Source organism: Epinephelus fuscoguttatus, linkage group LG1 (assembly GCF_011397635.1).
Source record: "Epinephelus fuscoguttatus linkage group LG1, E.fuscoguttatus.final_Chr_v1".
Taxonomy (NCBI): Eukaryota; Metazoa; Chordata; class Actinopteri; order Perciformes; family Serranidae; genus Epinephelus; species Epinephelus fuscoguttatus.
The window spans coordinates 797,403-813,982 of record NC_064752.1 but is presented as its reverse complement, the minus strand read 5'-3'; the positions used below and the strand labels follow the sequence as shown (position 1 = coordinate 813,982).

At 43.3% G+C, this 16,580-nt stretch overlaps 1 protein-coding gene across 2 annotated transcripts in view; it reads left to right on the top strand.

The window, feature by feature from the left end:
- Window positions 1-16,580, top strand: part of mmp24 (matrix metallopeptidase 24) — a 107,020-nt gene that overhangs the window by 75,893 nt on the left and 14,547 nt on the right. For both annotated transcript variants that reach the window (XM_049586307.1, XM_049586305.1), the window contains exons 6-7: window positions 6,135-6,296; window positions 12,506-12,720. In XM_049586307.1, the coding sequence (XP_049442264.1) occupies window positions 6,135-6,296; window positions 12,506-12,720 (377 nt within the window). The remainder of the gene's footprint in view (window positions 1-6,134; window positions 6,297-12,505; window positions 12,721-16,580) is intronic.

The window sequence follows — 16,580 nt, the reverse complement described above, 5'->3', positions numbered from 1 at the left end:
CTGTTGGCTGATCGATCCTCCCACAGTTCAGTGTTCATGATTTTTATGCCTCCACACCGGCGTTGGCCCTGGTGGGAGGAATTATGTTTTTGGGTTGTCCATCAGTTCGTCCATTCCATGCTCTCGAACGTGATATCTCATGAACACCTTGAGGGAATTTCCTCCATTTTGGCTCAAACGTCCACTTATATTCAACAATGGCCTCATTAGAATTTGGCGGTTGAAGGTCAAAGGTCAGAGCGACTTTACAAAACATGTTTTTTACCAAAACTCAATATTCCTGCTTAATTATGACAAGATTTCACAAAAAAGTCTGAGAGGATAAAATGATAAAGTGATGACATTTTATATCCAAAAGGTCAAAGGTCAGCTTCACAGTGACATCATAACGTTCTGCATAAAACACTTACCTGGCCATTATTCTACGTCATATCTCAGGAACACTGACACTGACGGCCTTTGCACACTGAGTCAATTTTTTTCGTCCGAATTTGTCGGACGTCTAAAAATAAATAGGACCCCATGTCGTGTCAGTCATGTTTGCACACTGACTTTGTAAACTTTCGTTCGTCATTGAATATTTTGGAACAGGTTCGATTTTGTTTCTCTCATCCGTCAGAGTCTTTAGAGACGTGGGACCAAGAATCAGTGAAGAAAATGTGGCGGCGGGACACGAGACAGAGGAACACACAGAATCATCTCATAACTCAGACAGCTACGTTCAACAGGTCAGACAGTGATATTCAGGTGGATGATGATGAAGAGGAGGAGGATGAGGGCCGCACAAAGGATGTGGAGGACAGCTCCGCCCCTTCATGCAGCTGCGGTGAGAGAGTCAAAGGAGGAAATGTGTCTTTGAACAGAACAATAAAACTCATCAGACTCAGTGTGCAAAGGCCTTAATCCTGGCTGCTTATTGTATAGATCTTGCGAATGATTGCGGATGATTCAGATTGCCACCTCGGAACGACACCTGTGTTTGTTTGTTTTTTTAAATCCTCACATTAAATTAAAAATGGTGCCATTTGCTCTGGGCTGTCTGCCCTCAACAATGCAAACCCATCTCCATCATGATTTTATTTTATTTTATTTTTGTTGAAAACAGTCAGGAGCAAACAAAAACAAAATGACATGCTTATTCTGCATAAACTAAAAGATCTCTGAATAAACTATATATAAAACTATTCAATTAAATGAATGATGTCTTATTTTCTTTAATATTTATGTCACATACGGGTACGCAATGATGAGTGTTGGATCACATGTGTGTTGATATTGTCTAATGTCCAGTCTCTACTTGATCATGTGACAAGACGATATGATCCAGGAGCTAGTTTGGGCACAAAATCTGTCGAGACTGGCGAGCTGAGCGCATCTACAAGTCCAGCGAGCACTCAGGCCTTTAAACATGAAAGCTGCAGTAAGAACAGACAAGAGAGAAACCAACAAGAGGAAAAACTTTCCTAAATTAGATTCCTTTGGGTTTTTATATAAACAGTTGGAGGTGGTGTGTGTTTGTCCTTTATAACTAGTAACCAGCGTGCACTGGGGTCCTTAGAAACTACCTGATGAATCATGTTTATGTTAAAACTAACTGGTAACTTTAAGTTTAAAATAATGTAGTGGAGTAAAAAGTGGAGTAAAAAGTACAGTATTTCCCTCTGAGGGCCCTGACACACCAAGCCGATGGTCAGCCGTCGACAAAAGTCGGGCCGTTGATTAGCGTCTGTCGGCCTAGATTTTGCAGTGTATCCTGCACCGTCAGCACTTTGGCGATGGTGTCAATTGAGCATGCTGAATCAGTGACGGAGCTTGTCGGTGAGAGAGATCACTCTGATTGGCTGTTCAGGTTTTATTTCCTCGCCCCTGTAGCGAGTGAATCTGCCTGTAGTGAAACTGGGGCTAACCGGTGCTTCCTCCTCAGGCTCCACTTCACTCAGCTGCCCCACAGACCCGCTGCTTCTTCACACTTTAACCTGAATAACAAACCGGAGCTAGCTGGGAGCGGCTAGCGGAGCATTAGCCGCAACATGACCGGAGGGAAGCACAGCCAGTTAGCCTCCACTAGTCTCTGAGCTAGCCCCGGCTCTCCGTTTGGATCCAACCGGAGCACCGAGCCCTGGTTTGTTATTCAGGTTAAAGTGGGAAGAAGCAGCGGGTTTATCGGGCAGCTGAGTGAAGTGGAGCCTGAGGAGAAAACACCGGGACCGTCTGGATGTAATAGTCCGTGGAGGTGCTGCGGTGCTCGGCTGCACAGATAGGAAACCCCTCGGCTGACAGGATGTACCACTCTCTCACTCCGCTCTCTCTCACGCAGGCGCAGAACGTACGTGCTACTTGGCCGTCGGATGTAGTCCATGTAGTGTGTTCAAATGCAGCTGACACAGGGCGACGTAGACGACGACGAAACAGTTGGCTTTCATCGCCGCTAGTTCTTTGATGTTGGTTTGGTGTGTCCGCACCTTGAGATGTCAGCTCCTGGTGTAGAAGTAGAGGGCAGCACAAAATGGAAATACTCAAGTAAAGTACAAGTAGTAAAACAAGTCGTACAAATTCTTAGTTACATTAGACCACAGTTACAGACTGAAATGTCTCAACGTCAGCAGGGACAACAGAGAAGAAGAAGTGACCGTTTGACTCAGAGAGAAACAGAAACATAAAATGAACTTGTGAACACAGACACAGTTCCAGTGAGTCTATAAGTCATCTGTTGGCTGTAATCTTCAAACAGACCTGCCCGAGTGAAGAGAAAAAGATAATTATGTTCTGTAATTAGGTTCAAACAGAGTCAAACCAATTACTGAGCCGATGAAATGTATTAATTTGAGCTCTGCGTTCAGACCGTAAGAAGTCATTAAGCGTCTGACAGCAGCTCAGAATCTCAGCTCTTAAGATTATGACAGAGAGCCTGGTTTTAATAAACCTCGCAGGAATACATGACATTCGGGAAAACAGCCTTTCATTCTCTTTCCTGCTGTTTTGATTAGTTGTAATAGGAGTGCAATATGAACAGGAGAAGCAGTTGTTTTTGTTACTGTGACGGAGCGCTTCAGCTGGAAAATCCTTTATTTAAGAAATAATTCAAGTTCAGACCCTGCTCTCAGAGCATTGTCACTCTTTGCTCCAAATTCTTTCATCATCTCTCAGAACCTAAGATTTCTATTTCCAACAAAATCCTATATTTACACAGTTTAGATCCAGTTTGCACTTCTCATTTCAAGTGTCTCATGTCAAGAAGAAAAACTAGCCCAGACCACGGGCTTATTTATGCTCAGTGTTAGAGATGGAGACGGACAGAGCCTTCTGTCTCACTGAAACATTGCTGCATTTCCAGCTGAGACAGTTGCAGGAAAAGTTGTTGTTTTTCACAGAGACTTCGTTTCATATCCAGCCAGAATCATACAAAGATAAGTGGCTGTATTTTCATTGAAACATTACTCCATTTCCAGCGGGGACAGTGGCATGAAAACAAGTGTTTTCTTTTGTTTTACCAAAACAGCTGTTTCCTGCCATGTTAGTGGCACATAAAGGGGTTGTTTTTCAGAGAGCCTTCACTGCATTTCCTTTGGGACAGTGGCAAAAAAAGTGGTTGCTTTTACAGAGATATTGCTGCGTTTCCAGCAGAGATAGTGGCACAAAAAACAGCTGTGTTTCCTGCTGAGACAGTGACATAAAATGCAGTTGTTTTTACAGAAATTTCGCCGTGTTCCAGCTGAAATATTGCAAAGACAAGTGGTTGTTTTTTTCCACTGAAACATTACTGCATTTCCAGCAGAAATATTGGCACAAAAAGTAGTTGTTTTTCAGAGAGACTTCAGGAGCTGTGTTTCCTGCGGGGATAGTGCCACCAAGACTGGTTATTTCAATCCAAAACACAAGCCCCTTTTAGACAGGAGTTGTGCAAATCTGCAGGAAAGCCCAATCAGTCTTTTTTCAGCATTGGCAGTATAAAAACAAAATCGGGGAGTGCAGCAAAATGCCACCTACCTACTTTTGTTTATACAGAATGTGCCTTTTTCGGGGCAATGGGGGGCGTGAGCAAGTAACAAAACGTGTAGCTCAGCGTGTGACGTAAACAGTGACGTGGGAGGGAAGCTGCGGCTGGTCAGTCCTTCGGTGATTCTCTCATAAGTCGGCCCGTTCTTCACCGTCCCCGTCATCTGACAGTTAATGGCCTCTTCGTTTGCGAGGGCAAGGAGGGCGCGCAATTCCTTGTCTCCCCAGTTGCTCATCTTTACAGTGTCTGTCAGGTTTGTGTTTCCCTCTTGCTACTAGCTGCTCCCTAATTCCTGCTATCAGCTGTTTCCTGTTTATCCACCGCCAGTGGGTCGCACGTGCGGCGTCATCAACAGCTCCTCCCACAAGTCATCAACAGCCCCTCCCATTGCAGAAGGCCGCCTCGTTCTGTTTAAACCAAAAAGGTTCCTTCAATATGTCTACCTTACGAGGCGGAAAATTGGGCACCTTGGATCAACTCGCCAATCCGGCTCTGTGTGTCTAAACGCTCGCAGCTTGGCGGCAAAACGGCCCAACATTCACTGAAAATCTGGCAGCGTAAAAGGGGCTATACTCTCTGTCATGATAACCACATTTTTCTTTTTTTTAATTTTTGCCTAAACCAAACCACACGTTAACCACAGCTATGTAACACAGCCTTTGCTGTAGATCAATCTATTGACCAAAAAATTAATTTAGAAAGAAAAAGTTTGATTAATTGATAATGAAAATAGGTTTGGCTTTCTAAAATAACTATTCAGTTTTTTGTCATTCACGTCTCTCACAGATCATCAGCAGTTCCACTGATCAGAGATCAGATAATAGATATCACAGCTCTGTGCGTCTTCTGATCGTATGTGTTGAGACTGTCAGTCTGTTGTCTCCAGCTGCTTTAATGAGACACTTACACTCAGTTACACCTTTTAACATCTGTTCACTGTCTGATCCACTAAAGACGCCTTAAGTGACTAATGATAGTAAGTACTGACAGGACCTTGTTCTCATTTATAGACATCTGTGGCAGCAAACTAAGGCAAAGACACAACATCAGATACATCACATGGCAGTATGAGAGCTGAGAGACACAACACATGGCATACAAACAAGGTTACACAATTATATGGCTGAGAGAAGCACAGACCTGAGACTGAGATTAACAAAAAGAAAATTAAAAGAAGAAATGATTAGGTTGGAGAACAGCATGCAGAGGAGAGATGCAACAAACTCAGATTTACAACATTTCCATATATCTGCAGACATTTAAAGTCAGCACAGTTTCCTGCTGTCAGTTGTGTTTTTGAGCAGAAACATTCACACACGACCCGTCAGATTGTGGAGCGTATCCAGTCGGATATTTTCCTGTTCCTAATTCAACAGATTTGCTTGTTCTCGCAGCATATTTCCAAATCTTCCCTCAGCGGCACATTATTTATACATTCACAGATTATAAATTTAAAATCTCATTTTGTGTAAGTATGAACTTGCGAATTTGACTTGATGTGGCACTAAACAGTTTGCGGCTCTCTTAAGTAATCCCCGTCAGGCAGCGGCGTTTGAAGAAGTGGCTCAGGCTGGACTTTAAAAGTGGGAGCTTGAGATTCACAAGCTGACAGTCGCTTCCATTTACCACAAATTCTTCTTTTGATGTGAGATTCATATTACACTGCTGATGAGTCAACAGCATCACACGCTAACTTTGGCTCACTTTTCCGCTGCGTCTGATGCTGTGTCTTTGGTCTTTTCTGTCGTGTTTACACTGGGGAGGCTTTGTTCCGTTTCATACAGGAGCGTGATGTTGAGGGTTTTTTTAGTAAACTGTGTTGTTTTCTTTTTTTTTAACTGAATAAAACCAGTGAACGGCCTGTCAGCAGCACAAAGTGGGGCTTCTTTTCTTTTTTACTGCCTGATTTCTGCTGTGAAATAATCTTTTTAAAAGCTTTCTGAAAGTGATGATGTTTCTCTTTGTGGCATTTATCCTTTTGTCTTGGTTTATTTCCTTTCTCCTCTTCCCTTTCTTTCCCTCTTTTCCTCCCTCTGACTGCTTTTCCTCATCCCTCTCTCTGCATCAGTCTCCTCTTTAGTATTTGCTGCTCATGGCTGACTCCGCTCTCTTATTCCTTCCCTCTGTCTCTCTCAAGGTAATGATTTGTTCCTGGTGGCGGTCCATGAGTTGGGTCACGCGTTGGGTTTGGAGCACTCCAACGATCCCAGTGCCATCATGGCTCCTTTCTACCAGTACATGGACACGCACAACTTCAAACTGCCTCTGGACGACCTGCAGGGCATCCAGAAAATCTACGGTGAGCACTTAGTTTATTTACTGATGATGTAAATGATGCATTAATCATTAAAGAGGACACTGTGTTGTTTTTTGTGTCCATCAAAGTGATGCTGATTTTGGTCAGAGAAGGGCACTGCTATGCTTCCATCCACTTGTTTTCATGCACACTCTCATTTTGTGTGGAAAATTGTGTGGAAATGGCAGAAATTCAAAGATAAAAAATGCAGCTCAGCTCTCCAAATGTTTCCTGGTTGGACTCCAGCTGGGGGCAGATAAACACAGCACAGGGTGCAGGTGGATCAGAAGTGATATTACTATTATCCTCCTGAATATATTCACATAAAGCATGCACATTTTATGTTGCCATATTTCAAAGAGTTACTGAAAACTGAAATCATTTAAGTGGAACTTCACTCACAGACATCACTAATTGTATTTTGACATAATTTGGGGGAATGATGCTCCTGACTGCTCTTTGTTATTCCCCGAACGATTTACAACTCAGTGGCAACAACATCAACTAATGACTGTTGTCTTACAAATAAATCTTTGATGAACCGTAACTATCAGTGTTAACCTCTGAGACAAAGACATTGTGATTCCTGTGGCTGCTTCACAACCCTTTTTACACAGAGATCATGCGATACTGCTGCAGCACAGACTCTGCATTACACCAGCTTTGCTTTTTACACAGAACCCAACAGCGTCAACATGATGCAGCCCCAGGGTTTGAGTTCAGCAGCCCAGTCACTAGAGGGAATAGTTGGCATGCGTTTCTGCAAAAGCATGAATACGTTCCATTTCCATGTTTATTATGTATCCTATCAACATTTCTTAAGTGACGTAGCATATGAGGTAACTTTGTCATTGGGAGGTGGAGGGGTGGTAGATGACAAGTCACCTGGGCAAGACGTCTGCTAAGCTACAGACCACCGCTCGAGACCAACAACCAATAAATCTTGTCTGATATTGAGTGTTGTTTTCCAGCAGCTCCTCAGGCACCAAATGTGTTGTTTTTTGGAAACCCATTGCTGTTTTTGCAGCAGCTTTTTGGGCCCCAAACATGGTGTTTTGTAGCGACCTCTCACTGTTTTTCCAGCAGCTTTTTAGGCTCCAAACGTGATGTTTTGCAGCAACCTGTCACTGTTTTTGCAGCAGCTTTTTAGGCTCCAAACGTGATGTTTTGCAGCAACCTGTCATTGTTTTTGCAGCAGCTTTTTAGGCTCCAAATGTGGTGTTTTGCAGCGACCTGTCGCTGTTTTTCCAGCAGCTTTTTGGGCCCCAAACGTGATGTTTTGTAGTGACCTGTCACTGTTTTTCCAGAGGTTTTTTGGGCCCCAAACATGGTGATTTGCAGCGACCTGTCACTGTTGTTGCAGCAGCTTTTTAGGCTGCAAACGTCGTGTTTGGTAGAGATCCGCAACTGTTTTTCTAGCAGCTTTTTAGGCTCCAAACGTGATGTTTTGCAGCAACCTGTCACTGTTTTTGCAGCAGCTTTTAAGGCTCCAAACGCGGTGTTTTGTAGCAACCTGTCACTGTTTTTGCAGCAGCTTTTTAGGCTCCAAACGTGGTGTTTTGTAGCAACCTGTCACTGTTTTTGCAGCAGCTTTTAAGGCTCCAAATGTGGTGTTTTGCAGCGATCTGTCACTGTTTTTCCAGCAGCTTTTAAGGCTCCAAATGTGGTGTTTTGTAGCAACCTGTCACTGTTTTTCCAGCAGCTTTTTAGGCTCCAAACGTGATGTTTTGTAGCGACCTGTCAAAGTTTTTCCAGCAGCTTTTTGTGCCCCAAACGTGGTGTTTTGCAGTGAACTGTCACTGTTGTTGCAGCAGCTTTTTAGGCTGCAAACGTCTTGTTTGGTAGAGATCCGCAGCTGTTTTCCAGCAGCTTTTTAGGCTCCAAATGTGGTGGGTTTTTTAGCAATCTGTCGCTGTTTTTCCATCCGCTGTTTACGCTCCAAACATGATGCTTTGTGGAAACCCATCGCTGTTTTTCTGGAGACTTTTTAGGGCCCAAACATGAAGTTTTGTATCAACCTGTGACTGTTTTTCTAACAGCTTTTTAGACTATAAACATTCACTTGGAATAGTGCCGCAAAGAGAGTTTATTTTTTAACCGAAAATCGCTACTTATCCTGTCGGGATACTGCCCCCAAAAACAGGGTATTTTAAACCACAACATGATGTCAGCCAAGCATTTTTTGTGCCTGAACCAAATGTTTACCACAACATTGTTGAAATGTGATGTTCCGTTGTTTGCAGAAACAGTGCCAACATTTTTTCTGGTGATTGGGTTGATTTTAGACAGCATTACAAGCATTCAAGAAGCAAAAGACATCTAACACAGCAGTGTCAGCAGCAACATATGTGTCTTACAGTGTTTTCTTAACAACAATATGGAAATAACAATCATTATCTGTCCCTTAAATATGGCGGCTGATCTCTCCCTCTGCTCGGAGAGTAGGGAGCTGCCGGATCTCATTGTCTCCCCAGTTTGCAGACATTGCTGCTAGCTGCTTTTTAAATCTTGCACACGTCACACATCCTCAAAACATCACAGTCATCCCGTCCTGCTGGCTTACACATTTTATACAGTTTTGATTTGGCTCTGTCACTACCTTTGCTGATGTCTTACAAGCGGAACAACTCTGTCCCCGTCTGTGTGATTGTACCTTTTATACTGAACAGTGAGGTGGAATAACGGTGCAACACACTTTTGATGTGAAGCGGCAGTTGTTGGGGAAAAAAAAGTTGAAAATGCTGTGTTAGCATGATGAAAACTATATAGAGAGGAAACTACAAAAAATAAAAACACTGAAAGTCTATTGCAGAAGAAATGCAGACCATAAATAGCATCAACAATGGGGTCTGATTCCATGAAAATCCGAGGGATTAAACACTTTAAATCCAAGACTTGAAGTGAAGAAACACTCGACTTCACTTGAGCCCTGAAAGCAAAAACTTGCCAAAGCGAAAACAGCACACCTTGGATATTAATTATTCATGTTAAAGCCCAGAGTGTGGCTGAGTTATGGAGAGCTGTTGTCCAGCAGCCAACAGCAGAGCGCTGCACCGGGTGAAATATAGATGAATATAAAGCAGGATGAGGCTGATAAACAACACGCAGCGCTCATCAGTGTTTGCCTGGAAAGAGAAAAAATTTAAAGAACAAAATGTGTGACTTTGTCTTTTTCCTTTGTGTTTACACCAGAGACACTTTGTTCCCTCTCAGAGAAGATGCCTCACATTTCAGCAAACTGTTTTTTTTTCCTTTAAGTGAACAAAGAACAGTGAAGGCCTGTCAGACACAGCAGACACATTTCCTGACACGCTTTCTATCTGCCCTGAAATAATCATGACAGCTTTCTGTTGTAATGTACTGTAACATGTATTTGGGAAACAAAGAAGCAGGATAAAGAAACTTAAAGTCACACATCTGCTGGGATCAGAAATAATGTATGAGTGGAGAATATTTCCATCCAGATCACATTTAATGTTCCATTACTACTGTTTCACAAACGCCCAGTTAACCTACAGTATCTATAACATGCACTCAGATTGTTTTGCTCTTCAGTTACGTTGGTCTGGTTTCCTTAAAGCTCGAAAGCAAGAAGGTTATCTTTTTCCTTCAGGACAAAAAACAATCCTCACATTAAAGGTCATGACATTTGGAGTCAGTGTTGAAGGGAAGCAGTGAGGTCTACAGTGTTTTTCCACTGCACTTGTGTTGAGCTGGTTATTGTATCTGCTGAGAGTTGATCCTATTCGCCTCGCCGCTCCGTCTCTCCAGCACCTGAAAATACTCACCATCTACTCTCAGTGAGGGCTTTTACTTTAAAATGAGACCAGCTCAGACACCGAGAGAAAACATTGGCATTGTACGTTTCTGCAAACCATGAATTCTTTATATTCGTGGATTTCATTTGTATCATAAACGTTTCTAAACTGATGAAGTAGAGGAGCTGGTTCATTGGGCGGTGGAGGCGATGGTGGACGGTGGAGGTGTCTGCTAAGCTGCAGTCCACTGTTTGAGACCAACAAACAACAAAAGTTTTAGCAACTCACCAGTGTGTTTCCAGCTGCTTTTGAGCCACCAAATGTGGGTGTTTTGTAGCAACCAGTCACTGTTTCTCCAGCAGGGTTAGTGCTATGAAAAACAGTTGTTTTTAACTGAGACTGTTTTTGCTGGGATTGTTCCTGCAAAACCAGGTATTTTAAAACAGAACATGATATTTCCTAACTATAATCAAGTGGTTTGTGCACCTTAAGTGAGCTACACAACAACCACAGGGTTGGTAAATCGTAACATATCTGTGGTTTGCAGAAATGTACAATACCAATGTTTTTTCTGGCATTTGAGTTGATGAGATTATTTTTGTGCAAGTGCACTAAATTTAGAGATGTACCGATACCACTTTTTCCTTCCAGAAACCGATTCCGATCCCTGAACCTTAGGTATCTACTGATACCGAGTACCGATCCGATACCAACATGTAAAATAAAAATGGATGGGATATGAATTGTTGTATGTCTCAACTCCTAAAACTCTGTGTAAAATATTAAGAAATAAATACATAATAGTGGAATGAATACCATAAAACTTTATATTATTATTATGTAGTGTTGACACAGATCAAGACACAGGTTAAAGTGCAGCCACACAATTTGGTAAAAAAGACATTTTAAAGGCTACAGTAGAATGCTTTTTAAACTCTGCTCCGTTTCCGTTTCATTTGCCTGTAGCGTGCATACGCGTAACGACGTGAGGCATTACGTGGTATCGGATTGGTCATAGGCTGTACTCGCCGATACCCAATACAGCATTTTAGGCAGTATCGGAGGCATTTCCGATACTGGTATCGGTATCGGTACAACTCAAACTAAATTATAGAATTGACTCTTCGCTAAGTAGCAGCAGTAATAACGTGGCATCAGGCCGGCTCAGACCAGGGTCCGACAACACCACAGCTGTGCTCCATTGACTCTAATGCAGTTGTTTCAGATTTCCTTCATTTTCAGGCTGGTTTTGTGGATGTGGAGCTAAATGTTGTGCCTGGGGCTCGTCGTGTATTAATGATACTTGTTACCTGGAGAGGTTGGAAACAGATACACGTTTCTTCCCTGTTCCAAAACCAAAATCAAACCCTGAAAAGTGTAGGGTTAGCTAGCCAGCTACTGAAGATATAGCCTACTGAATGTATACACATGCTGCTTTTGCTTTTTAATGATTATAACAGTGAAACAAAGAGCGACCCTGCTGTACAGGAACCAGTGAAGGGAAGCTGGGAAACTTTGCTAGGGTGACCAGATGTCCCGAAAAATTCGGGACAGTCCCAAAATCCAAGCAGTCGTCCCGAATCCCGAATCCTGATAAAACATGGAAAACTGATCATGGTGGTTGAGTCGTCCTGCAGCTCCCGCTGGCTGCACATTGGCTGCAGCAGTTCCTACATGAATTATGGGTGTTGTAGCTTTTAAATTGTGTACAGCAGTGGCGATGAAGTAGATGACGAGAGCGTAAGCTGCCACTGCGAGGACAGGGAAAGCGCAGGGAGCCACGAGAAGGAGTGGTTTGCACGTTGCAGTGCAGCCTCTTGTTCAAAACTGTTCTACAAACTGACAGGCCTGTAACGAATGTACCAGGCGTCTTTTATTTTGTTAGCTTTTATTTTTAATTGAGTTTAAAGGACAAGTGCATTTACATTGATCACTTCAATTAAATAAAGCGAGTAATTGGAAAAGAGGGAAAGATTGAAAAAAATGTTAAAATTAAATTAGGGAACTGATCACAGATGTATTGTCTCTGTGTGTTTTTACATCTGTTGTTGCTTTAATTTGCAGCTCACCTCACACACACACACACACACACACTTTTACACTGTGATCTGTAGCGTATAGTTCGGCTTTAGCTTCTAACTATCTTTGTCTTTTTAACCTGTTGTTGCTGCTGAGTCAGTTTGACATCCTGGATATATCCTTCAAACACAGACTGTAGACCCCTCTGTCTGCTTCTCTCTGGAATCACTGTTTCAGTTTTACAAAAATATGGTAATATTTCTTCAGGGAGTGCAGTTAGTTACAGTGATGGAGCTTATAAACAATGACGCAGTGACTCTTTCAGTAGCTCCCAGATACTGCATTATCTCAAAAACCCACAGACAGTATTTGAGCAAACAGAAATCAATCACCACACCAGAATAATTCATGTTGTTATGTGTGTTTTCTCACCAGGCATCCCCACTGCCATGCTCGAGCCCACTCGGCCGTTACCCACCTTACCATCTCGACGGACACACTCCACCTCCGAACGCAAGCATGACCGTCACTCCCGTCCGGCGCGCCCACCCGGCGACCGGCCCGCACTGCCTGGAAACGGCAAACCCAACATCTGTGACGGCAACTTCAACACCGTGGCCTTCTTCAGACGGGAGATGTTTGTCTTCAAGGTGAGCAGCAGAAACACGGGGAATACACATGAGGTCAAAAAGACTCGGGAACAGATGTTTGGTGTGCTGCTGCTGCACGATGGCCTCGCCTGGTTCGGTCTGCTGTTGGAAAGGATGAGATTTGTGTTGACATGTTTCTGTGGAATGTATGGTGGGGGCTTAAGTAAATTAATTTATAGAGAGACTCCTTTTGATGAGTTGTTGAGAACTTGTTGGTATTTTACCTATAAGTTTTTGGTCCATTGTTTTATTTGGTGGCGTAGTTTTCTTTTCTGTGATACATGTGTGCAAATATTAAAGGTATGATGTCCCTCATGTTGTGGTATCAGCCCTCTAAGTCAGTCAGTATTTTTATTTCAACTTGATCGCCCAGCTGCATTTACAAAACTAAAGGCATGAGAAAGGACAGCTGCTGGGTTCTCTAGCGTGTCCGTCCCGTACAACTCTGTAGAGACTCGGGGTCAGACTGCTTCTGATGGGACGCATTCTGCTCCAAACACTTCTCGCATGTTGTCTGAGTGAGTGTCTTGTATTTTGTATTCATAATCACAAATATTGAATTCCCTAAACTTTCAGACTTGCAGAAGAATTCATGGCGCATGTTTCTGCTAAAGGTTGTGATGCAGACCTTCACGCTTCTTTTGGAGAACAGGGCAGTGTTGTGTATGTAATTAAGCGGGTGTTAGCTGCTGCAGAGGGTGAGTCATACAGCCCTGAGTTGCTCTATAAAACAGGGTGACACTGGGGGATTCAGATAAAGCTTAACTGAACATTAAGTGGGGAGGATTCAGGGCCTAAGTGGCTGTGAGCACAGTAAGGTCGCTCTGCAGCTCAGGAGGTAACGGTCGCTCCGACACTGGCGGCGTTACGGGTTCAACTCCCATCGGAGCTACCCGTGCTAAAAATGTGTGGTCTCGTAGTGCTGCACGGCTCTGCAGATGAGAGAATAAACCCAGCAGCATACGGTACCATCTAGTCTGTGATCATTAGCAGGTATGTGCTCCCAGTATAGGTTTATTATGGACTCTGTCGAACAGAGAGACAAGTTTGAAATAGCATACATGTATGTGTGTGTGTGTGTGTGTGTGTGTGCGTGCGTGCGTGCGTGCGTGCGTGCGTGCGTGCGTGCGTGTGTGTGCGCGCGTGAGATAGAGAGAGGAAGTTACACACTGAGGAGCAGAGTAGAAGAGGAAGAAAAATCCATTTTGATGTCTCTGATCTTTAAACTGAATGTTAGAAAAGGTTACAAACCCGTCTAGCTCTCCGTCTGTTCGCCATCCTGCCTGTTGATGTGCGTCTCTCTTCTCTATCTGCTCACCTGTCCATACCCGTCTCTTTCCTCTCTGGTGAATTCCTGACAAACTATTTCATTTTTCTATTCCCCTCTCTGTCTGTCTGTCTGTCTGTCCTCTGACCGGTCTTACCCTGGTTCCCTCTGTTTCACTTGTCTAGTGTGTCTGTATTTCTTTTCTAATCAACAAAAGTCTGGTGACAAATACTGTCTAAGTCAGGCCTGTGTAACTGCTTTTAGTAGACCTTCTTGAAGAGGTGGCCTCAGTCCGGTTCCAAAGGAACTCTGGTGCGGTTGGTTTGTGGTGAGAAGGTGTTCCAACCTGGATGTGAAGCAACTGCAGTCACATGACACATTGTTTGGGTTAAACATGAGCATGTTACAGTCCTGGAGGATTATTAATGTGCACCTCCTCCTGTACTGCCTTAATATGCACATTCAGCACATCCAATGCATCAAAACATTGTTTTCTAGTTGGAGCCGCGTTTGCCTCGTTTTCAAACTGTATGCTTTGACTAAAATGAACAATGACAGCAATATAGTCCACGATGAGCAGCGCTAAAATCAACCTGCGTAATGTCCCTCCATTGTGACATTAGAAAGTGTCACATTTATCTTGCAAGTGTACTCTTCTTCAACGTTTGCTTTACTTCCTGGATTTTTCCCACATGGAAATTCTGACCAATCAAGAGCAGCTTTCTCACACAAGGCATTTGATCTGGTCCTCTTGTAAATGCTGCCGTGAGAACACCAACCAACTCTAGGCAATTATACAACTTTGGAACAACATGAGTCCCTGATTCAGACCAAAGGAGACCACTCTAGGGCTGACAGCAGCCTGAGATGTGATGCCCCGGTAGCCACTTTTAGTTTGCCATGTAAGTGTAAAAAAGGAACCCACATTTAGAGTTCTCAGCCTCAACCTCAGCCGGTCCAAAAAATCCAACAGGTCAGACCAGGTTTGGGCTGTGTGTGGAAGAAAAATCGTAGTCAGTATTCATTTAAAATGTAAATTCAACATGTATTATACATGTCATATATACTGATAGATAGATGGATGGATTGATTGATGCCCTCTCCCATTGCTGTTGCTGTGGCCTGGTGGCTTTTGACCACGACTGGCCTAGCGAAACAGAGGGGGTGGGGTTAGGGAGCTGTCAGTGTCGCCCTGCAGGCGGGGAGAGAAGGAGAGGGAGCTGACAGGCTCCGTGCTGGGCTGTCTGTCCTTCCTCCAGGCTGGAGCAGGGAGCTTCTCTGGTGGGAGATACAGTGTGGAGAGTGAGAGAACTCTGCCCTCATTATGATCCAGTCTGTTTATTTCTAGACATTTTGAGAGGATAAAGCAAATGGACATTAAAGAAAACATAAAGCAGACTGTGAGAGTTGGAGAGTTGCCGCCCAAACTCCTTTAATTACCTCACAAAAGACAATGTCCTGCAGACATTTCATGACGAGATGGCAGAGAATAAGACGAGCATGTGTTTAAGGTGATCAACTCAACATGAAAGATCAAACATGCTCCAGACACCACCTGTGCTACATGTCTGCTGTGCATTATATTCACATGTAAGATACTCTGAGTAAAACACAATGAAATGGCGCGACAGAAGCAGACCGCTGTTTTATCTGAGGTCACCTCAGACGTCAGCGCATAGTAACTGCAGCCGTAGGAAGATTAATAATAAAGTGCATCATTATAACAGAGAGGAGTCAGACTGGGAGAAATGAGCAGCTGCTACAGTTGCAGTGGGTCTAAATGAGATAAAGTCGGAGCTATTTTCAGCTCAGGTGTGCATCTATACAGCATATATACGTTTCATGTGGATCAGCTCTTTCAAACTGGGTCACTACCTGCTTAGTAGCGTGCAGGTGTGTAGGTTGGTGCAGAGGGTATAGTAAGAAGTTGTGATGATATATTTCAGGAATGTCTTTGCTCACCCTTACCTCCCACTGTCTAATGTACGCTGTCTATTAAAACAGCATTCTACACAAAATTATGAATACAAGTAAAAATGTCAGCAGGAAATTAGATATTTAAATAGTGCCGTTGTGATATCTTTAAAATATGTGGGCGTGTATCTTCTTACCACTAAAAGGAAAGCAAAGATCATTACATCAGTGCATAAACTGAAGGCTCACAGTTCAGATAACGGCCTGTTATTTAAGTTGCCTTTATGTCTGCCTGCAAGCCAGCACCTCACGAGAGCAGGAGCTTGGTTTTTTTTTAATTTATGACAGCTTTTATAGTATCTTATAGTTTCAGCTCATTGCTTATCTGTCCCACAACTTTACTGCTCTGGTTCACTGTCACTGCTGTTTTCAGAGAAGAAGTTGGGTGTGGAAATAAGAAACTGTTCGCTGACAAATCTGTTGCACGAACATGTCGAACTTGTTGAGCTGAAAACAAGACACCAGAAAAGAAAAGTTGTTGCAGGTTTAAGTCCGAACTAAAGCTTTACATTTCCACCCTCTCAGTACCAGACCAGACAACGAGTTCTCATCCCAAAAATCGGCGTTCTGTCTGTAGACTTTCACGTCAGAATATGACGCTCTACGTATCCTCCTGTGT